The following is a 24,099-nucleotide window of genomic DNA, read 5'->3' on the forward strand; positions in this document are numbered from 1 at the left end:
TGGAAGTCCAGAAGCTTGCTCCCCGCATAGATCCGCACCAACCCATCATAAATGAAGGCAACTGTGGTGTTAACATGAAGTAACATGGAAGAGTCAGGGAGGCTTCATGCCCTATCTATCAAATCTAATGACAGATTGTGGGCTGTAAACTGGCTGGGCAGCTGCTGCTCTGATTCTCCTTGTAACCGTGAAGCCCTGATCCCAAGTATGGGTCCCTTACCAGTAAGCCAGAGTCCGTAGTTCATCCCGAGTCTCCGCTCCTGTGGCCTCTGGCGGTGAGCCAGGAGCCTGGCATGGTGCCCACAGGAGCCTCCCCTGGCCCCACCTCACTCCGGAGCCTGGTTGATTGTCAGGGCCTGCTGTTTTTTCTGCCACTCCCAGGCCGATTCTGAGGTGTCAAAAAAGACAGTTTTGAAATCATAAATGACCTGGAGACGTGCCGGGAACATCAGCATATAGTGCAAGTTCCAAGCTTGGACTTGCACAAGCTCTTTGTTGTAGAATTTCCGGGCATGCTGCACCCAACATGTGTAGTCCTGGAATAATCCCAAATTGTCAAGACTCTTCCAGGATTGGTCTCTGTAATTCAAAATGTAGGCAATGACCGGTAACGGTCGGACCAAGGACCTGTGGGCTCGTTTGATCACAAAGCAGGAGGACAACTGGAAGGCTGGCAACCATGAGGCCATCCAGTCTTCCAGAAAGCGCTCCAGAGCCAAATGGAATTGGAAAGGCCAAAAAGTGAAGATTATAGTGCCGGGCCCTGTCTCCGCATCTTCGGCACGTTCCCACAGGTGTCAAGTCGTGCCTAACAATCTAGAAACTGTGGTCTGTAGTTCAACCAGTGTTTCCTCCACTACTGACACTCTTCCTTTGGCCTTCGTCACCCTATCTGCTACCCCTCGCAGATCATGCTGCAGGAGGGACACCTCCACCCAACTTCACCAATTTCTGACTTTATCGCCAGTTGGGCGGCCTGAATCGCCAGCAGGATGGCCCCTGTGTCTTCTGTCAGGACGGGGGTGTCGCGGTGCAGTTGATCCAGCGGGTTATAGGAAATATGTCATAAGCAACGGTACCCAATTCCACTATATACACCATCAATCAATAAACTCTCATAAGGCCCATAAATCTAACATGACATATTATAACCAACTGAATCAGGTGACCTAATTAACCTATTCACAAAATTATATACATTTATATACAACCATGGTAAATGAATTCATCATATTGTAGTGTAGTTCCTATTATCCCAATAGGCTCTGCACATTGGAATAATACCTTCAATAGTATAGGCCTAGACCAGACGTTAACTAGGTCTTCTACTGTCGATATTAGACTTAAAGTTTTGGGTTTGCCAGCTAGCTCAGAGTTCACTAGAAACTTTCTCGAATAGGCAAGGAGGAGTTGAACCTCCCTGGATAGACAAGAAGGGATTTAGTTTCTGACAACCATAGAACATGACAACTTTGCTCTCCCCTAATCAAGAGTGTATCTCTAGAGTCGTGTGAAAACAAAAGACAACTTATTTTACTCAGTCAGTACGTGCATTCTTAGTCTCACCAGATTGTAGAGAAAAGGAAGAGACGGGCGTGTTCAATAAAAGATGGTATTTATTGATCAGTCTCTTTTCTCATACAAGAGAAATGGATCGATATTATCGCAATACTTATGGTTAAGTAAAGTGCATACAATAAAAGCAGAAGTATAAAATAATACTGTAAAAACATTTATATGGTTTCTAAGCCATATGAAGGTTTAAAATGGATAAAATAGATATATACACATATACATTTGACTAAACGTACTCAACTGGTGTTTCTAACTACGCCTACCCCAGTGTACCTGACCTAAGCCTAATACGTGGGCGGGGATAGAAAGTAGCAGTTTAAGTTAGGTTTGTTTTTGCCAAGTGACTGTCTCAAGAATTCTCTGCGAAGGGTTATTCAGTTCTGTACCTGGAATCTAGGATGAATGAGGGATGGTATCTCTCGTCTCTGGTCTCGATATTCCAGGCTGCCTGCGAGGGCTACCCGGAAGCGCCGGAGCTGGATTTCTCGGCAGGAGAAAGGCAGCGTCTCGTTCTCAGAGCGTCAGGAAGGCGGGGCTGCGCCAGCGGGGTCTGCTCTGCTTCTGGGCTTCGGCAAGTCTGGCTGCTCCGATCTCGTCACCACCGCGTGTGTTTGCTTAAGGCAATACCGGTAATATTTATACCTGTAAGGTGCCGAGATTGACGTAAGGATGGACATAGATACGTCAATAAGGATGTCATACGAGCTGGTCGTTAGCACATTCTTTTGCTGAAGTTCTCGGTGAAATCAAAACAATGGCCGCAGGGTTTTTCCCAGGTTGTCATAGGTTTGATTTGTTTTGAGAACTCCGTATGCCTTATCAGGGGCTGGAGGAATATTGCTTGTCTAATTAGATGGCAAGCATTATGACCTAATCAGATAACACGTTCCTGTGCCGTAGTGTGGCTTCATCAGATAACGGTTTCTGCATCATGGGATGGCTGCTAGTTAACTTGTTAACCAGAACAGGGTCAGGAATAGGGGGATCGATACAGAACCTATAGGAATACATCACACCCACTCCACGCTAATTATGGCCATGTTTACATATCTAGGCATAGTAAAACATACTGTAGAGTATTGTGTATACCTTACCACCCCAAAATACATAAAATGCAGTTTGAAATTATCTAATATACGGAAAAAACAGTCATATGTATTATATGCATTCAAGCTGTAGAATAATGCTAAAGTAATCACGCATATCTATACATTATCACTAATTTGTATATGAGATTTTACACATGAAATGGCTCTTAATACAGAAAAAAGGTTCGAGACCATTCCATCACAGAATAAAATAATTATGAACATACCAGCGGGCAGCTAATTTCTATAAAGTATCTAAAAATAGAAATTTTAGTTCTCTAAGAATAGTTCTTACTTTAAGCAGAAGATAAGTGTCCCGAAAAAATCGTAAAAATATTTTGGGGCTGCTGAAAAAATTGCTGTCCGTGAACTGGAGGGAAAATTGTTCATGTAATTTTATCATTAAAGTTGAAGGCCAAATTCAGGGAATGCCGTGTGCTAGCTTGCTCAAGAGTCGTTATTTCTGCTCTGGTGAGAACATCATATCATTTAGACTTTCGAAAAAGCTGTCAACAGCTTCCTGGGAGAGTTCCACTAACTCGGAAAAAGGTTTAACCATGCATTCGTGCGCATGATTGTCTCCATTGACGTTTTGATTAGTATTGCTGACAGAAGGTCGTACCTGATCGATGCTGCTTTCATCTTGAACTTCACTACCCCTCAATCGTAGTGGTGAAGTTTCCACGAATGCTGTCATCAGGATTGGTAGCCATTGAGGGCAGCACAAAGCATGAGCCGTTATTGGACTCAACAATGTTTCTGCATCCATTGACGCATCTGATTGTAGCGTCAGACAGGTGTCCAACACGCATTCTTCTCCGCATAGCAAGCACCTTAATACAGGTAAAACACATCGATGCCACATTGGTCGAAATGAAAGAAACCAAGTCATGTTCAGGTCTTTAAGCCGGGATAGTCCCAGGATTTTTGATATCCGGTTCCGGTATCCAATGGCTCGGATTGTTTCTTCCCTTGTCGCAGGTGTTTTGTCTGTGACACGGTTTGCCATAACGAAATATTAGGACCAAGAATAGGATTCCTGCAATTAGTCCCAAAATGAGGGGAAGTCCGCCAAAAATCGAATGGACGAAATCTGGAAAAATACCCAGTATGGCTTTGAATGGTGTTAATGCCATCAAAAATACTGTCTTAAATACTTTTGAGACTCCACTGGTATCAGAAATATTTAAGATTTCATTCAGGATTTCTGCGAAATGTATGGGGGAATTAGTTGATAACAATGAGTGAATCTCTGCAGTCGTCCTTGCGACTAGGAGATCATACGTTTCTTTTGATGACGTGAGCCTGGTCGGCGTCTGAAGAAGCACTGTTTTCATTCTGCTTAAAGTATCTATTCGAATAGAAGTAATTTTCAAGTTGGGCTATGCCCTTGCCTCCCTGTCTGGAAAGGAGCTGGGGAACAATAAGCGTCCACAGCACTTGACCTTCGCAGTCATAGTTACGAGATAAGGAGTCCCGGGCATAAGACTACAACATCTGCGGTCCACAATTAGAATGTAACTCCCATTATAGAGTCTTTGAAAGAATGGTTCTATCTCTGTTGCAGGTGCGCCTAGCTGGTGACATGAAAGGTTATTTGAGTTCCCTTCACAGGCTCCATGCAAACTAATTCCATTACACAGAAGTGTACCGCTTAGTGACATCGCACAATTATTGCCACTAAGAAACACTTTCTGTCCTTTATTACTGACACATGCATGTGAATAGGGCAAGTTCCATGTTGTCTTAATGTACCCTTTTCCCAATTTTTCGTACATGCCAGCCTGTATATATTTTTGGCAGTATTGAAACCTGAATTTTGATATTGGAATATTAATTATCCCATGTATTATCCATTCACTGACAGGTCGATCTGACATTGTCACTGGTAATCTCTCGAGTTTCTCAATGCTCAGGATTGTATAATCAGCACCCTTCTGGGCCATACTGATTTGTTTATCAGTAAGGTTAAAGATATTGAATAGTGACGTTGTGTTGATTAAACGCCAAGGCACATAGCCTGAACGCAGATTTTGCAACGTCCAGCCAAGCTGTACAATAGAACGCAATTGAGACTGACCGTGTTGTAACAACAGTAAGTCTTGCGATATTATGTCGATTGCTGAAGACACAATGCTGTCCAGAGAAAAAATTCTGGAGGACAGAGTCATTAACCCATTGTCCACTACAGAAAGTGATTTTTCCAAATTAATACGGTCAATTTCCCGTATACTTTCTGCTGTCTCAATTTGAGTCACCTTCCAGGCCTCATTGTAAGCTGCATATACAGAGGCTGCTATGAAACGTTTTTGACGCTGTTTGCGCGGTCCCATAATGAAATCACGCAAGTCAGCACCATCAGTAAGTAAAGTTAGGTGTTGCTAATAGGGGGATCGATACAGAACCTATAGGAATACATCACAATATTTCACAATCCTACAAGTTAATTAAGCCACTGTGGCGATAAGATCTAGCTATAAGTAACCTAAACCCATGAAATAACAAGACCAGCTTGTTTTCCAAAGTAGGATTTTTATTAGCTACTCATTTGGAAAATTGTATTAGAAATTTTATTAATGCATTTTTATTTGAATCATTGAAATGGTTATGACAATTTTATTATGAATCAAAAATTATTGTAAATGAAAATGATCAGTTTAGCATTTTTAAAACCTAAGTCCTAACTAGACTAACTATAATGAATAATTAAAGAGTAAAGTCTTTGAGGGTTCTTACGTGCTCCAAGGAAAGTTCTTCTACACGATACCCTCGTCAAAAGGTCAGCAAGGAGAAGCGATAACTCTTCCACAGGGCAAGAGTTTTTATACCTTTCTACGCTAAGCTAATCTAAGAAATGTATTTTTCTCTGCTGAAAACGGAGTCCCATTGGTCCAAAAGTGACAAGCGACATGTCACCACAATTTTGAATCACAGTTCCGTCACGTTCTTAAGACCATTGTCTTTATTTTTCAAACAGCGCAGCTTCCTCCAGTTCGCAACATTTAGTTCAGGGAAAGTTTTTGGTTTCCTCAGATACGTAAACTGTTTCAAGTCTTTCTGCCGGTTCCTGACCTTGGCCTCGCTCAACCAAGAGACTGTCAGTTCAGCACGACAATTTTATTTCAGGACCGGAGGAAAATCACTGCCAACATGGACTCTCTCTGGCTCCAAGCAGATTATTTAGTAACGTGAGTTTTCACTAGGCCCAAAGCTTGTTCAAAAACTAGCATATAAACAAACACAAAAGAATAATTAATGCAAGTAATATAATTTGTTCTGTTGCCACCCTCCATAGCTGATGATTAACCCATTAGTCTAAATTACCTAGCTGTAATGCACAAATAAAGCAGCATTTTATATCTACCAATCTTCATTTAGTCCAGCAGGGTTCTTTATGCACCTATACAGAATAGAGTGACACCACATAGACAGGGAAGCAAGATAAGCACATGCCATTCATTTTAAACAGCTGCAGTTAATAATGACACAACAAAAGACACGATTAATTTATTATTTTTCACGAACAAGGAAATGCAATATAATGCACATTTATGAGCACACATGTTAATTCCCACGTGTATTTTCAAGTGTAATGGAACTTTAATCTAGGTTGAATTAATTCACACACAGCACAAAACGTTGATAGTATTATTTCATATGATGGAAGTATGACTTCACGAGTTGAAATACAATTATTTCCAAATCTCGCTCCATCAACTCCCTCATCTGGTGATTAACTAATCACCACACCACACCACACCCAAAAATTTGATAACATTTTTATCTCAAACGAAAATGGTTCAATTTCATTCTGTTAGTATTTTCTAAAGACTAGTTTCAGCAAAATCCTTGCAACTGTCATATTGAGCTCTGCGCAACTCCTCAAGCTCTATCTCTTTCTCTTGTTCCTTTTTGATTTTGTAAATCCTTCTCTTTTCCCTCATGTGCTTCTTTCTCTTGTGTAACATGCAACTGATTTTTGTCAAAACTATTATAAAAATGATCACAAACAAAGGTGTTAGAATCTTGCCAAGAACTGAACCACCAATTTCTTGAACCCAGGTTTTGATAGCTTGGAATCTTTTTGAAAGACGTTCTGAAAATTCATCCTCTTCTAGGGGAACTATTTCTGAGTGCATCTCTGTGATGTTTCTAATGTACATTTCAATATTCTTGCTTTCGTCAGGGATGCAAGTACAGCAGTGCTGTACATGTAAATGCCACAGACTCCTCCCTCTTTTGCTAGGAGTATGTCTAAAGCAAGGCGATTTTGCATCACCATCGATCTAACCGCAATGACCTCAACATCCACTAACTGAAAACCACCAGCTGTGTCAGTGGACAATCTGTCAACAATTGTAGACAATTTTCTGATTCTTCCTGCATTCAGGGTTATACCTACTAAGGGTATCACTGCTTCAATGATATCTCCCAAAATTTCTGAAAAACTTTCTCTTCTAAACCTGTTTGCATGGCTACTGATTTCAAAAGACCCTTCTGCATTTCTGTCAACATGAAAAATTTTCGGAAAAACAAGACCAACAAAACATGTCCCATACCATTGATCCGGGAGATTATAATAAGCTTTATCTCCACAGACAAAATAAATCCCAGGAAAAATTGGATCTTTGCCACCTTTGAATCCCCAACCCCCCATGATTTGATAAGTATCCTCACAATTGCTAGCTCCTACAAAATAATTATCGAAAAGAGTGTTATCTCTCCTAATACAAAGCTTACCACTAATTGGTTTGTCTATGTGAATTGCAACATTGTCAAAAGATTTGCCATTAAGCTTATCATCCTCCTTCTGCCAAAACTTCGATTTGGTCTGTTTGACCATCTCATTTCTTTTGTAAATCGCCCTTCTCTCCTCAACAAGGTTCAGGAAAGTCTTTTCCTCAGTTCTCAATTTGCAAGTTAAATTGTTTCTATATGCGTACTCATAAGTGAGTTCATTAGTGACTAAAAAGAATTCGCTCATCTGTTTGGCTTTCTTATGTTTATTTAAAGCATTCTCTATTTTCAGGTTAGCAAAAATCTCGTCATAATTGGAATAATAATACTCCAAGCGACCAGTTTGGTAAAATAAGCTAGCTATCACACTGCAAGTTATACCATAAGTAAGAGGAAGCATATTGTATGTCACTCCCTCAGAAACAGAAGCAGGAAGCTTTACACAGATATAGCAATCTTTAACACCCATGACCTTAATATACTCTCCTAAAAGTCTTGAAAATGTATTGCTTGAAAAATCACTGACAGACCTATCTTGATGAACATCTGGTCTGTGATCAATAACCTTGTTAGCTTTGTTTGTTGCACTATATTTGTCTTGACTAACTGAAGCTTTACTTGTCATGTTGACCTTATACCTCTCTTTTTCGATCCCGAAAGGAAAGATGACAGCTAAAACTAACCAGAGCAGAATTAATATGAGCACACACACCAGAGTCATCCTGCAGCATTTCTTGAAAATGGAACATTTTGAATTACCATGCGTCATAACATAAGGCATTTTTTTTAAGTAACTTTCAAAAAGAGAAAACAAAAATTTTCAAAATTTTCAAAATATCTAAACACCCCCTTTTAAATTTGTTTTTTTTTAACCTTCTAACAAACTTTCTTCGACCTTGCGTCACAAGTTTTTCTCCAACTAAACACAATTTCTTCGACCTTGCGTCACTCAACCCTTCTTCGACCTTGTGTCACCTAACACAATTTCTTCAGCCTTATGCCAAAAACAGAACCCTAAATTCTAACAAATTAGTACTTCAATCATTGTCACTAATTTCCTCAACTTCTTCTTGACTGCTACTGCCAATTTCAATAACAGGCGGAATTATAATATAAGCCCACTCAGGAGACTTATATTTTTGATTCGGTTTCAAAACTCTTTTTGTCTTTCTAGAGATCACTTCTATTTTCTTCCCTTTCTCAGCTTTCCTTTCAGGATCCTCCTGACTCGTTATTTCATTCACCTGCTCTTTCGATTTCTTTACTAATCTGACCCTCAATCCTCTGTTTTCAGTTGGCCAGTTTTCTCCTTTTCTCAAGATTTTTCTTTTTGGCTCAGTCACATTAGATTCTGTTTTCCACGATCTTTTCTTCACTCTATCTTTCTGACAATCTTCATCACTCTCTCCAGAGTCACTGTCAGAAATTTCAATTCTCGACTCAGGATCTTCTCTAATCGGCAGTCTCACTCCGTTAGGAACAGCACTCTTTCTCCCATCACTGGTACTCGGTAATTTGTCTTCCTCCACCTCTTCAATCACCTTTAACTTCCCAGATCCGGACTTCTTGTTCCTGCTTTCAGAGCTAGTTTTCTGCCTTTCGATACTCTCCTGGTCTTGCTTTTGAACTTGATCAGATTCCTCTGTCGTTTCTTTTTCTTTTCTTTTACCTTGATCAAGTTCTTTCACTTCTCTTGTTTCTTTGTCTGATATTTCTGCTGATTCTTTATTTAACAGATCATTTTCAACTTAAGAATCTATTTCAATGATCTTCAAATCTTTTCCAGTCAAATCTCCATTCACAGATGTTCTTTCCAGATGTCGACTTCCCTGTCGATCTTCAGTATCTGGATTTCTTTCAGCTTCTTCTTCAGAATCTGAATCATCTGTAGTATCACTTTCTTCGTCAGAGTTTTCAGGTGTAGGTATTGGAATAGTGTGACTGGGATGTATCCACCTTTTCAATCCTCTACACTTTACTGCATTCGTTGTTACAAGAATCACCTGCCTCGGTTTCTGCCACCTCGGGACCAAGCAGTTCCTTCTTCGATGTACTTTCGTCCTGACCTAATCTCCAGGTCTCAGATCATGCGTCTGCACTTTGTCTTTTGATTGTACTACAGTTCCCACCTGATTAGACACAGAAGTCACTATGTCAGACAGTCGCTTGCAATATTCTAAAATAGCACTGTCATTAATGCTCAACAATTTCCCCACTGGTACAAAAGCCTGTCTCATGACTCTGCCCATAAGGATTTCGTGAGGACTCAGACCTGTCTTTTTATCAGGTGTACTTCTTAAAGTCATCAGAACAAGTGGAAGAGCATCCGTCCACTTCACGCCTGTATCAAGACACATCTTTCCAATTCTGTTTTTAATCATTCCATTTATCTGCTCAACCACTCCAGATGCCTCTGGTCTGTATGCACAATGTATTTTCTGCTCAATGTGTAATGCTTCACAGATTAATTTCGTCAGTTTGTTATCAAAATGTCCCCCTCCATCACTCTCAATAGTGACTGGGAAACCATACCTAGGTATTCTTTCACGAAAAAGCAACTTTGCCACTGTAATTGAATCACAATGACGTGTGGGAAATGCTTCTACCCATCTTGAAAACAAGCATGCAATTACCAAAACATATTTCAAACAGTTGTGTAAGGGCATCTCAATGAAATCCATCTGTAATCTGGTAAAAGGACCACCCTCCCGACCTATGATCCCTGTTCCCACAACTGATTTCCTGTTTGGATTCATTTGTTGGCAAGTCAAACACCTCTGACAAAGAGACTCTGCAATTGTCCTGAACTTGGTATTAAAACGTGTCTCTTTAAAAAGCCTGACCCTAGAATCTCTTCCAATATGGCCAGGGCCATGATACATTCTGGCCATGTCAGCAATCATGCAATTTGGTAAAACTACTCTGCCATCTTTGTATGTCCAAACTCCATCCTCATCTCCTGGTCTACATTCTGCTTTTAACCATGTGTCTTTCTCCTCATCATCAGCTTCATTTTGCAAGTCCCTAATTTCCTGCCATGTCTCAACAACAGATGTTAGCATCAATGAACTTGAACCATATTCTTTGTTTTCCCCCCGATTCAGTGCATAATCATTTCTTGCACAAAATTTAGCAATTTCATCTGCATAATTATTGCCTCTGGTGATAAAATCTTCACCCTTTCAATGTGCTGCACATTTCACTACAGCAATTTCTTTTGGCAACTGTATGCCATCAATTAATCTCCTGATGAATTCTGCATTTTTGATTGGAGAACCTGCTGATGTCATATAGCCTCTCTGAGACCAGAGCTGTCCATAATCATGCACAACTCCGTACCCATACTGGCTATCTGTAATTATGGTGACCCTCAAATCTTTTGCTATTTCACATGCACGAATTAAAGCAATTAATTCAGCCACTTGTGCTGAACGAATTCCTTCAAGGCATGAAGCTTCTTCAACATCTGCTACTGTGCAGACTGAGTATGCAGCTCTCAAAACACCTCCCTCTGATCTTAAACAAGAGCCATCCACAAAGAAAACTTTATCAGATTCAGGCAATGGTACATCTTTAATGTCCTGCCTTGGCTTGGTACAATATTCCATGACATCCAAGCATTCATGCTCCTCATCATTTTCATCAATATTCTCAGTATCAGGTAACAGTGTGGAAGGATTTAAATTCACACACCTTGCTATGGATACATTGTCTGATCCCAGAATAATTTTCTCATACTTTGTCAATCTGCTGCTTGTAAGGTGTTGTGTTTTACTTCTTGTAAGAAGAATTTCAACTGAATGAGGAACATAGACTTTCACAGGAAAACCCATTATAATTTCTTCGCTTTGTTCCAGGCTAACACTTGTTGCTGCAACTGCTTTTAAGCAACCTGGTAAGGCTTTTGCAACTGGGTCAAGAACTGCTGAGAAATAAGCAATATGCTTTCTCATGTTTCCATGTCTCTGAATTAACACAGACAAGGCACATCCTTCTCTCTCACTGCAATACAACTCAAAACCTTTTTCGTAATCTGGCATGCCCAGAGCTGGAGCTTCACACAAGCTTCTTTTCAGTTTCTCAAAAGCTTCCAACTCAATGTCAGTAAGAACAATTGGATCCTTTACATCTGATTTTGTCAGTCTCTGCAGTGGCTTCGCAATTACCGAAAATCCACTGATCCATTGACGACAATAACCAACCATTCCCAGGAACATTCTCACCTGTCTTTGGGTTTTTGGAGGTTGCATTCCCTGAATCATTTTAATTCTCTCAATTGTCACCTGTCTCATTCCTTTTGCAATTCTATGACCAAGGTATTTTACTTCTTGTTTACAAAATTGCAGCTTTGCAGGAGACACTTTATGTCCCTCATCTGCCAAATGATTTAAAAGTGTAATCGTGTCAGTCACACAATTGTCTCTGGTTTTTGCTGCTATCAACAGATCGTCAATGTACTGTACTAATGTCGATCTGCCAGGTAGATTCAAATCCTCCAAAGATCTTTTTAACAGTTCATTAAAGATAGATGGACTCTCTGTATACCCTTGAGGGATTCTGCACCATGCAAGGGTCCTACTCTGGAACCGAAAAGCAAAGATTTCCTGGCTCTCTGGATGCAATGGAACAGTAAAGAACGCATTGCAAAGATCAATGACAGTATACCATTCTGCATCATGCGGAATTTGGTAAAGAATGACAGCTGGGTTTGGAACAACTGGGCAACAAGGAACAACGATCTGATTAATTTTTCTCAAATCCTGAACAATCCTATATGTTCCGTTTGGCTTTTTGATCCCCATAATCGGTGAGTTACAAGGACTGCTCTCAATTTCTTTCAGGACACCTTGTTTGATGAATTTCTCAATTACAGGAATAACACCCTCAATAGTTTCTGCTTTCATCTTGTATTGAGGAATGTTTGGAAAATCTATTACCTGCTTCACTGTGATTTTGACTGGATCGACATGTTTCATCAGACCCATTTAATTTCCAGTCAAATCCCAAATTTCAGATTTAACTGTCTTTTTCAATTCCTCTGGTAAATTTTCTTTAACAAAGGTAGGAAACAATTTCTCTTCTTCTGCCTCAATCATTAGCATAGTCAGCTTGTACAACCCATCTTCCTCCATGGTTTGTAATTCAATTCCACCAGGTGAGCAATATATTCTGCAATTCATTTTACACAATATATCACTCCCGACTAAATTCACTGGACTGCTATTGCAAACTACAAATCTGTGTTTGTCTTTGAAATTGCCTATTTCCACATTCACACGCTCAGTAAGGTCATTTTTCATTTGCTGATTACTAACTCCGACTACTTGGATGGTGTCCCCAGAGAGAGGTATGTTTTCAATTTCCACTGATCTAACAGTAGAACGGGTAGCACCAGTGTCCACAAGAAAAGTGATTTCTACATCATTCACTTTCCCATTTACAAATGGACCAGACTGGTCAACCTCAAGAGTGGCTCCAATTACACACTCTTCCCCCTCTCTCGGGCACCGTCAGAAGCAGTCATCAGAGTCGCTTCCTTGGTTTCCTGTTAACAAAAATTGTCCTGATGCATTTTGCAAATTTTGCCTTTGATTTCTTATTACCTGATCACATCCGCTGAAACCAATATCTGGATTGTATTTTTGACCTCCCCCACAGCTAGGAAAAGGAGGTAATGGAATCTGATTCTGTTGCTGGGTCAACTGCTGTTGTAGCTGTCGCTGAAGACTCAGATCGCTCAGTTGACGCTGCAGCTGTAGCTGTTGCTGCAGATCAACATCATTCTGCATCTGTGGATTTAATGATGTATTTTAAAATTTTCTGGGTGTGTTTTTGCACTCGTTTTTCCAATGTCCAATCTCCCCGCAGTTAAAGCAAGGCATCGTTTGTTTTAATTCTTCAATTTTTGGATTAAACTTTGGCTTATTTAAATTATTTAAATTATTTTTAAACTTTCCCTGACCCTGATTTTGAGTTTGCACAAAATTTCCGTTTTTATTATCAAGGCTTGCAATCTGTTGCTCAGCCACCTTTACTTGAGCCCACATTGCCTTCTCTTTTAGCTTTTTCTGTTTAGCCTCCAACTCATCACTGCAGTATTTTGCTTTCCTCAGAATATCATCAACTGAATTTGATTGCCATCCGACAATATTATTCCTGATCATTTCTCCAATTTCTGGTCTAAGACCATAGACGAATCTGTAAATAAAGTGGCTCATGTCCTTTTCATCTAATTTTTCATAGCCACTGTATTGTTTGAAAACCAGTAATAACCTTTCATAAAATGAATGAACTGATTCTTTTGGTTCCTGGTTTGTTCTGTCTATTTTAACCCAATCAACTTCCTTTGGGGCAATTTTTTGTTTTAACCAGTAAATCACTTTTTCATAAAATTCCTTGACTTCGGGTGCTGGAGAACCTGTTTCTTTATTTCGATCTGGTTCAGCTTTTGGCCAGCTTATAGCAATTTTGCATTCTGTCTAGAGATCTGATGGCACAACAATGTCAAAAAATCCATCCAGATCAATCCACAAAACCTTTGAAACTTTAATAAACCTGTCTACCTGTCGCTACCATTCCACAGGCTTTTCTCTTAGCCGAGGAAAATCATTGGTAAAGAGAAGAATATCTTGTCTTGACCAAGGAACATGTACATACCCTCCACCAGCAATTTCTCTCATTGGAAACTGTTTAGACAAATTATCCAACCTGTCCAGTCTTTCATCTTCCCTCTTTTTGGTCCATTTCACTCTCCACTTACTCAACTCACCCAATTTCCTGATGTAAACAATCAATTCTTTTATGTGAATAATTCTCCCTCCTGTATTTAAATTCCCAATGTCTTTTTCAGTAAAATCCAATCTGTAATGTTTTCCCAGATTTTTCTGCTTGCTCAAATCAATTTCTAATTCTGCTGCCAGTTCTTCCAACTGATCATATTTATTCTTTGTTTTCCATTGAATACTTTTGCTGATGAACAAAAGTTCATCATCACGATAGAATTTTAAACTGTCAGGACCAATTGTGCCAATTATTAATTCTTCCAAATCTGCTTTTAATTTTGCAACATCAAGTTTTGAATTCAACCCATTTCTCTCAGGAGTTTCAACATCTGACTCTGCACCCATTGGTATCTGGTTAAAAGAACCTTGATTAAGAGTTAAGTCAGGCATCTTTGATTTTTCACGATGTATTTCAGACAAATCTGAGTAAGTAAAATTTTTCAGCTACCTTTTGAATTTCTGCATTTAATGGAATTGTTAAACCTGGCTGTTTAATTTCTTTTTGATCAAATACAGGCTGAACAGGACCAATCGTTACTGGAACTGTCACTGCTTCCATACTTTTAGTTATTTGTTTAATTAATTCTGCCTTTGATCGCAAGTATTCTGAAGTGTTTGCAACTTCCTCATTTCTGTCAGTTCTCATTAAATTTCTAGGAGCTTCCCTTTCCATTGGAAACCTTCTGTTTTCAGAAGTAGCTCTGGTTTCAAATCGTTCTGGAGTTTCAAAAGATTCGGAATTATTTGGGTACAATTTTGGAGATTCATTTATTGGGGGTGCACTAGGAGTGGTTCCGGTAGAAACCATTGGAGTGGACCATGAACGAGGCTGTCTCAAAGGAGGATACTTATTATTTGTCGTATACATTTCTTCTAAAACTGCATCTTCCGATTCACTTTCTGTAACAACGTTATTTTTCTTTTCAGTTCTCTTTTCACCTGGAGACCCTAAAACCATTACCCTAATTAAATACAGACCATCACACATATCTCCCTGTCTCCACATTCTCATTCTATCTTCATGTGTTTCTCGTCTGTAACTTGGTGTTTTCTGAGGTCTTTTTATCCCATTTGCTTCTCTCTGTAGTTGGAACATCTCATACTCCCATTACACTAAAGCTTCAAGTTGTGTCGGTCTAGGCCGTGGTACAAGAGCCGACATTTTCTCTCTCAAATTTCTTAAGACTTTTACATTAAATGAACCATCATCCGGCCATGCCAATATGCCGTCATCCTTTGTATAATTTTTTCAAACATTTACCTTCCATATACGCTGCAGGTGTCTTGTACTTATGAAGTAATTTACCACCTCGCGCTTCTATTTTCTTGTCAGGTGAAATAAAAATTTTAAACTTTTGAAGTATCAAAGTCTTTTTCTCAACGTGTTTGAAATAATAAGTCATTTTTAAATCAAATCCGTTTAATCAGAAATTATCGTAAATGTTTCCTGGTTATTCCGCAACACCAACCAATCCGTGCGCGAAACACACCAACAAGCCAATCAGGTTCGAGCTACGTCACCACCTTGCTCGACCAGTAAAAACAGAGCTTCCCACAAAAGCCAATCAGCGTTCAGCTCAACAGAGTCACGTGAGCCAATCATAGTACAGCTTGTGACGTATAATACCCAATCAGTGCACGGACCGTGTGACGTACACAGCTGCTGCGGTTTCTCGCGTCTCACTCTCAGTGCTCACCCCTCCTTTACAAAAACTTTTCACAGCGCCATTTTAAAGACACTTTTTCAATGAAAATTCGATTAACAACAACAAAAAGAACAAACCATTTGTCTGTTTCTCTAAATAAAGTGATAGTTTTACAGACACACAAGAAATTCTTTGTGTGGAATAGACAACGCTATTCTCACAGAATATACATTTGCCGATAAAGTAAACTTTTTACTCTACCCTTCAACCAGGTAATAGCGAACGCGCTTCCCTCTGAATGCACATAAAGTAGCAATTCAAAGTTTGACTCGAACGGAATTACAGAACCATTTACGCACTTTCAAACGGAAAGTATTCCTAACCACACACACATGAAATCCTGGCGGGACTCTAACCCTCCACTGATATCATGAATCGTCAGTAAAATAAACGACGTTACTTTACCCTTCACTCAAGCTTGAATTAATTCTATTACTTTCTCGCAGTGAGTTTTAGAACGGGCTCATTGTCCCTATACTCAAAGCTTCAATTTCATAGACAATCCTCACTATATATACACTCTATCTGACACACCTATATTCCTAACACGTGCTGCACGACGACAACACTTGTGATACACGACGATACCACAACTCTGAAACAGATCAAATGCACTGTGTGACTTGTGACTTCACCCTGGCCACACTATTCTGTACCGGTACAACTAGGATTTTTCACACTGCAGGAAAAAACCTTTTGACTACACTTAACGTAAATGAACGAACTCAACATATGTTAATCATCGATCCTATGCAACTACCATGTAGCATGTCGGTTACCATAGCAACCAGCCAAGTCTGCTACCAGGAAATTGATCCAGCGGGTTATGGGAAATATGTCATAAGCAACGCTACCCAACTCCACTATATACACCATCAATCAATAAACTCTCATAAGGCCCATAAATCTAACATGACATATTATAACCAACTGAATCAGGTGACCTAATTAACCTATTCACAAAATGTTATACATTTATATACAACCATGGTAAATGAATTCATCATATTTCACAATCCTACAAGTTAATTAAGCCACTGTGGCGATAAGATCTAGCTATAGGTAACCTAAACCCATGAAATAACAAGACCAGCTTGTTTTCCAAAGTAAGATTTTTATTAGCTACTCATTTGGAAAATTGTATTAGAAATTGTATTAATGCAATTTTATTTGAATCATTGAAATGGTTATGACAATTTTATTATAAATCAAAAATTATTGTAAATGAAAATTATCAGTTTAGCATTTTTAAAACCTAAGTCCCTAACTAGACTAACTATAATGAATAATTAAAGAGTAAAGTCTTTGAGGGTTCTTACATGCTCCAAGGAAAGTTCTTCTACACGATACCCTCGTCAAAAGGTCAGCAAGGAGAAGCGATAACTCTTCCACAGGGCAAGAGTTTTTATACCTTTCTACGCTAAGCTAATCTAAGAAATGTATTTTTCTCTGCTGAAAACGGAGTCCCATTGGTCCAAAAGTGACAAGCGACACGTCACCACAATTTTGAATCACAGTTCCGTCACGTTCTTAAGACCATTGTCTTTATTTTTCAAACAGCGCAGCTTTCTCCAGTTCGCAACATTTAGTACAGGGAAAGTTTTTGGTTTCCTCAGATACGTAAACTGTTTCAAGTCTTTCTGCCGGTTCCTGACCTTGGCCTCGCTCAACCAAGAGACTGTCAGTTCAGCACGACAATTTTATTTCAGGACAGGAGGAAAATCACTGCCAACATGGACTCTCTCTGGCTCCAAGCAGATTATTTAGTAACGTGAGTTTTCACTAGGCCCAAAGCTTGTTCAAAAACTAGCATATAAACAAACACAAAAGAATAATTAATGCAAGTAATATAATTTGTTCTGTTGCCACCCTCCATAGCTAATGATTAACCCATTAGTCTAAATTACCTAGCTGTAATGCACAAATAAAGCAGCATTTTATATCTACCATTCTTCATTTAGTCCAGCAGGGTTCTTTAGGCACCTATACAGAATAGAGTGACACCACATAGACAGGGAAGCAAGATAAGCACATGCCATTTATTTTAAACAGCTGCAGTTAATTATGACACAACAAAAGACACGATTAATTTATTATTTTTCACGAACAAGGAAATGCAATATAATGCACATTTATGAGCACACATGTTAATTCCCACGTGTATTTTCAAGTGTAATGGAACTTTAATCTAGGTTGAATTAATTCACACACAGCACAAAACGTTAATAGTATTATTTCATATTATGGAAGTATGACTTCACGAGTTGAAATAAAATTATTTCCAAATCTCGCTCCATCACAGTCACCAGCTTTTGGGCCTGCTGTTGCTCTATAAAGGGGCAGTGAGTTTGTCAATGTTGGACTGGCCCTGAGCCACGGCCAGTTTGTCTTGGCCTGTAGCTGAGTGATACTGTCAGTGCAGCTGCTCAATGGTAAAGTATGTGTTGGGCAAAGGCTCTCAAGGTTGTAGGGCCACCCGATCCACAGCCGACTTGCTCCACCAAGCCTCTAGGTGGACAGCATGTGCAGCCAGTGCTTTCCCCCAAGCCAAGTCTTCTCCCTCTCACCTGGGAGGCAGCTTGTGTCTGTCGGACTGTATGTCAGTCCTGTTGCTGAACTATACTTAGTTATGGCTAGTTGTTAGTTTTGGAGGAAGACTTTATGTTGATCCTCTCACACTATTTAACTATAATTTACTATTGAGATTTTGTTTCATGATTGACTAACTAATTACTTTTTGCATTCTGTAATGATCTTAATTTAGAATAAACTTTTATGGTTTTAACTTTAATTCGTGTCTTGTGAATCAATTAGCACAAGTACTTAGTCTTATGAAGACACACTAGGCCTTTCGAAGATTCAGACAGTCCTGATCCTGCACCTAAACCCTCTGATTATTTAATTAAAGTGTCAACAGATGTTTGGTAGAGAATCCTTGCCAAAAATAATGTGCTTATTAATAAACATGATTAACCTAAATAGTTACACCTTTCTGGTGGCAGAAAGTTAGAGAATTATGGAATCATTTGGAATATTACTGGAGTGACTGTAAATGTTGTTGAAAGGTGAATATGAATAAGAATCCAAGTGATGTGTTGTTGCGCAGTGATTTATAGTGTTGTGAGTTGTCTAATATCTTGTCACCAGACTGAGGTGTGATTTGGTGATTTTTTTTAGTTTTTGTACTATGTTAATGGTGTTTTGTTATGCACAATGTTGACATTTTAAAAGCTGTATTGGATTCCTTTACATTGTAATGTGTTGCACGAATTCCAAAAGCTTTGCTGATTGCATTTTAATGATGAGTGTTAGAAATGGGGGTCTCTGGTTGGCAGAGGTAGGTACCTTTGTCCAAATAGGGAGCCTTGCTTCTAGTCAGGGTAAGGAGGATACACACTCTAGATAACCCCTGCTCACTCCCGTGGTAGCTTGGCATGAGCAGACAGGCTTAGCCCAAAGGCAATGTGTAAAGTATTTGTACAAACACTCACAGGACAACAGTGATAAAACCACAAATGGACACCACAATGGTTTAGAAAAAAAAAGTATCTTTATCTAAACTTAACAACACCAAAACGGCAAAAATCCAACATACAAGTATTAAGGAAAAATACTTTCAAAAGGTTTTAGCAACTGAGTCCATAGAAATCTATGGATGTGTGATTTTTTGCAAAGTACCTGTCGTTGCAACAGAATTCACTAAGCCAAACAGCCGCTGCGATGGGAAGTGTTGAAAACCAAGGAGATACGTTTATTCCTGAGACCTTCATGAATGCGATGCAACAGTTCCTCTGGACACAGGGAAGCAGTGCGTCAGGTCCGGTTTGTAGGGGGAAGCGGTGTGTCGATTCTGAGACAACTCCGATCCATGGGTGATGAGTCGTGGAAAACTTGCCGCACAGGGACGATGCGTGGAAATCCGGGATGCGACTGCGAATGATGCTGCTGCTTCGAGCGGCGCTGCATCGATTTCTTCAGCCGCGATCCTTGGATGCGTTGATTCTTGCAGGAGCGACAGGCGCTGCCTCGGTTTCAGCAACGGTGTGGAGGTGCGGCGGTGTGGGGAGATTCTTCTCCCACCACGGCGTTGCATCAGAAAACTGTTGCAAGAAGAGCGATGCATCGTTTTTCTTGTTATTGCATTTCTTTCCAGCTCCCAACAGCAGAAGCAACCTCCAAAGGCCCCACACAGTCACAGGCACTTCTTGGCAGGTCAAAACTCCCAGCAAGGGGAGCTAGGGGTGAAGTCTCTGTGTTCCTGAGACTTCAAAACAGGAGGCAAGCTCTACTCAAGCCCTTGGAGACTTTCCTCAAGCAGGGGACATAGCACACAGCAAAGTCCTTCTCCTTTCCTTGGCAGAAACAGCAACTGCAGGCCAACCCCAGACACACAGCAAGGTCAGTACCTCTCCTCAGTTTCTCCAGCTCTTCTCCTGGGCAAAGGTTCCTCTTGATTCCAGAAGTATTCTAAAGTTAAGGGGTTTAGGTCTAATATTTATACCCAAAAATGTCTTTGTTCTCTTTGTGCAAGGGTCTCTGAGCGCTGCCCAAACCAGTTCTGTCCTCTCTGGTGCAGCTGCGCGGCAGGAGGTGGAGACAGCATTATGTAAGGCAGACAGGCCCTATTCAGGTGCAAGGGAAATCTCCTCCCACCACTCTAAATGCAGACCGGGCCTATTCAGGTGCTAGTGAGAACGCCTCCCCCTACTCTGAATGCACTTACTCTGAAAGAGGCTGTCTTCCTTCTTTCATGAACCTACAGTTCAGGATGCCATGTAAAGAAAAACACATATGAGGTTAGAAGTGATTCTGCTCATTCCCATATGTATAATCCCATATGTATAATATACAGTGAGTGGATGCCCTATGGGCCTTATTAAGAGTTTCTGTTAGAAATGTGGCGAATATCCTATTGTCCAAGTTCATGGTACTCCCGCTGTGATTATAGTTGGGGCTGAGCCTACATGACGTAGCTAGCAGTAACCTTTGATTGATGACCTGTTGGACCTTGGACTGTCTGTCAAAGTACATAAGACTGTCGACCCTCTATAGGACTGGAGTTCAACATACTTTTCTGCTGTTCAGACTGCTTGGAAAAGCTTGGAATGGACACCTTTTTGCACATAAACAATTTGCTGTTTCTATATGTGCTGCAGAATGCAAGAATGCAGCACATGTAGAAAGATTAAAATACAGGGAGAAATGAAACATTTTTCCTCATATCACCTGTTTAAGACCAGGTATTTCCTTGTCTTATTTTTGACGCTGCCTCATACCTTGTAAATATGGGGCAGCGTCAAAAAGCAATGGGTGTTGGGGCGGAAAGCCCACTGCAGCACCCATTGCCAGCGCCTTTCAAGCTAATGCTGCGTAAACAGGGGCATTATTTAAAAGGCGGTGTTAAGCCACGTTGTGACTAAATGCCTCCTTGTAAATAAGGCGAAGGACTGAACTCCAGCAGAACGTTACTAAACATGATGTTCTGGTGCTGTTAAGTCCTTGTAAATAGGCCCCAACATCTCTCTGGAAACCTGGTGGACTGGTGCTATACTGTAAATTAGACCTTATAATATTGAATTACATGAGAGATTACCACAGGACAGTTATTGTGTCAGCTTTAGCCATTTTTTGCAGGCTTTGGGTTAGGGCTGTGTAGAGAGGCACTAAAGGGTTTCAAAGTTCTTGTACACTCAAGGACACTGTTCTCAGGGGGGCTATTGGCTACCATTTCTGAGAATTTAAAGATAATGTGTCATAATCTTTATACAGGGTCCCAAAACCACAGGTGAAGCCCAGGAACTGGCTGCATTTCCCAGTAGAGACTGAGAGGCATTTTTACAATATTTTGGCAGAGGGCAATAACGCAAGCCTTCTAGCTGTGCTGCCCTACATCAAAAGAAAAGGGCAGGAATGTGCCATATCTACAACATACTGTGCATTCCTGTCCTTTCTGCCAGTGCTGCACTTAAATTGCAGCCGAGCGCCAAAGCAGGGACTCTTGCACCAAGGTGCAATTGTGTATGTATTGTTGGCATGATTGTTTTTGGGTAGGAAGGGATACCTTCCTGCACAAAAAAAATCAAAGGAGGCATTTTCCTCGTTTTATGTGTGCTACAAAAGCAACACCCATGGAACGCCCCTTCCACGAAGAGTAAGGCATTGCCTTACTCCATATTTACAAGGCCATGAAAAGCCATGCAGAGCGCCTTTGCTTGCCCTTGTAAATATGGGCCGGTACACTGCGCCACCGGAGCGACATAAAAGTGACGATCTGGCGGTGTAAAAGTGACGCAGGGGGCATTGTAAATATGCCCCTAAGTGTAAGCTCCCTTGTGGTAAAGAGTCATAGTTAATATATCGAGCACTTATCAACATTTTATCCCTTTTTGGTTCAGGACATGCAATATGCTTCCTGTCTGTAGCACTGACCACAAGTATACAGACAGATTTTCGCTTTGCCCTTTTGGCCATTTCTTTGTTGTTTTGTCTTGATTGTTGTGGGTTACGGCTGTGCCCACTTGTTATCTTTTTTGGTTCTTAAAATTCACTTTATCAACCAGAACATTTAAAATAAATTTCTTGTCCGGCTGGACAAAAGACATACTACTTATCAGGTGTATGATTATTGTTTTTTTGTATGTTATCTTGTCCACATGTAGGAACCACTGTTTTTTGTAAAATGCAATATGCTTCCTGCAGCTTTCATTTTTCTGATGTATGAATGATGTTGTGACTATCCCTCCAAAAATATGCATCCTAATGCTGATTTAAAAAAATGTCAGCATCCAACTACTTACTCCATGTTTAGTTGACTTATTTTACAAAGACTTCATACATAGTTTTCTGTGACAGCTCAATGAAACTGAAATACATATTTATCTCTTTGCTTCTAGGAATTTCTGATGTCGCCAAACTATTCAAAGGATCCAAGCGCTTATAAAAGCCTTTTCTCTGTGTTTGGTGAAAGGTAAGAATCTCTGTACTGTTTATGTAGCAAATTCTTCTGTGCTTGAGCAGAGGAAGTGACTACCCCACTGGGATAGATTTGGTGGGATGTGGTGCTGGCCTTACTCCAATTCGCCCACCCCATTGGTCTATAAGTATGTGAGTACATTTATTATGTTTGAGTATTTAAACTCTCATATAAAGTACACATGAATGATAATCATAATATGACTTGCATCACCCAGCATTAAATAAAACAAATATACCATTTAAAATCATTTAAAATACATCAATAATTAAAAATTAAAGATAACAGGCAGGCCTCTGCGTGAGATTCATGAACAAGTTTGTGTTAGTTCAGCAACCACACATTATGACTGAAGTTGGTGTTGCAGAGTATGACCAGTGTCAAGCAAAGCAACGTGGAGTGAATCCCTCCTGCAATGTATAATGCCCCCCTCAATACATAGGCAACTGAATGTTTAAGGTACTTATGGGATGCTGCTAGGTAGGAACTCCTGTTCATGACCTCGTTGGCTCAATGAGTGCAGGAAAGATGTTAACCATGAGTGCAGTTGAAGTAATTTTAGATCAAGTCTTCTGGGGACATCCGTAAAGAACTTGGCAGCTCGACATTTGTCAGGGATGTTCTACCAATTCAAGCGGTCCTTCAATGCTTCCTAGCATTGAAGAATCTTAAGAAACATCTGCTCAAGTAGGAAATGCCACTCACAGTGCATCCCTGAGTGACAGCAAACAATGTGAAGGATAGATTCTTGCTCACAATCACATAACGTGCACCTGTAATTCAGGAATTGATGGTTGTGCAGGAGATCCTAAGTTCTTTCATTGGTTGCAGTAGAAACCGCATGTGGACGATGGATAGTCTCAATGATTTATGCATTGGCTCGAATAGATATCGCTGGGCAGACATGGTGTTGTATGAGTCCATGATGTAGTCCAGGTGGCTGAGTTAGGCCAACTATTTGGTGTCTGCAGACCTACTGAGAAGCAGAACTTGTATTTTTAAGTCTTTAACTGAACTTTTTAGATACGTGACCCATGGCGTTGCCACAGGATGATCACCTATCAATATAGGCCTAATTGCTGCTTTTAATGTTCCTGTCTTCGCATTCTTGCCTAGAGAGAAATATGCCAAATAGTTCACGTAACATCTTGATGGACCACAGTGGCATAGCAAAAGGGCGGTGGGGGGTGGAATTCCCCCCCCCACTCTTACCTGCGGCTGTGCGGGGCGGCAGTCGC

General features: G+C 40.2%; 1 protein-coding gene across 1 annotated transcript in view; it reads left to right on the forward strand.

Moving 5' to 3' along the window:
* Positions 1 to 24,099, forward strand: part of LOC144781356 (cholesterol 24-hydroxylase-like) — a 457,687-nt gene that overhangs the window by 111,648 nt on the left and 321,940 nt on the right. Inside the window, exon 4 of the mRNA XM_078660145.1 lies at positions 22,782 to 22,855. Within this exon, the coding sequence (XP_078516271.1) occupies positions 22,782 to 22,855 (74 nt within the window). The remainder of the gene's footprint in view (positions 1 to 22,781; positions 22,856 to 24,099) is intronic.

Source organism: Lissotriton helveticus, chromosome 9 (assembly GCF_964261635.1).
Source record: "Lissotriton helveticus chromosome 9, aLisHel1.1, whole genome shotgun sequence".
NCBI classification, from domain to species: domain Eukaryota; kingdom Metazoa; phylum Chordata; class Amphibia; order Caudata; family Salamandridae; genus Lissotriton; species Lissotriton helveticus.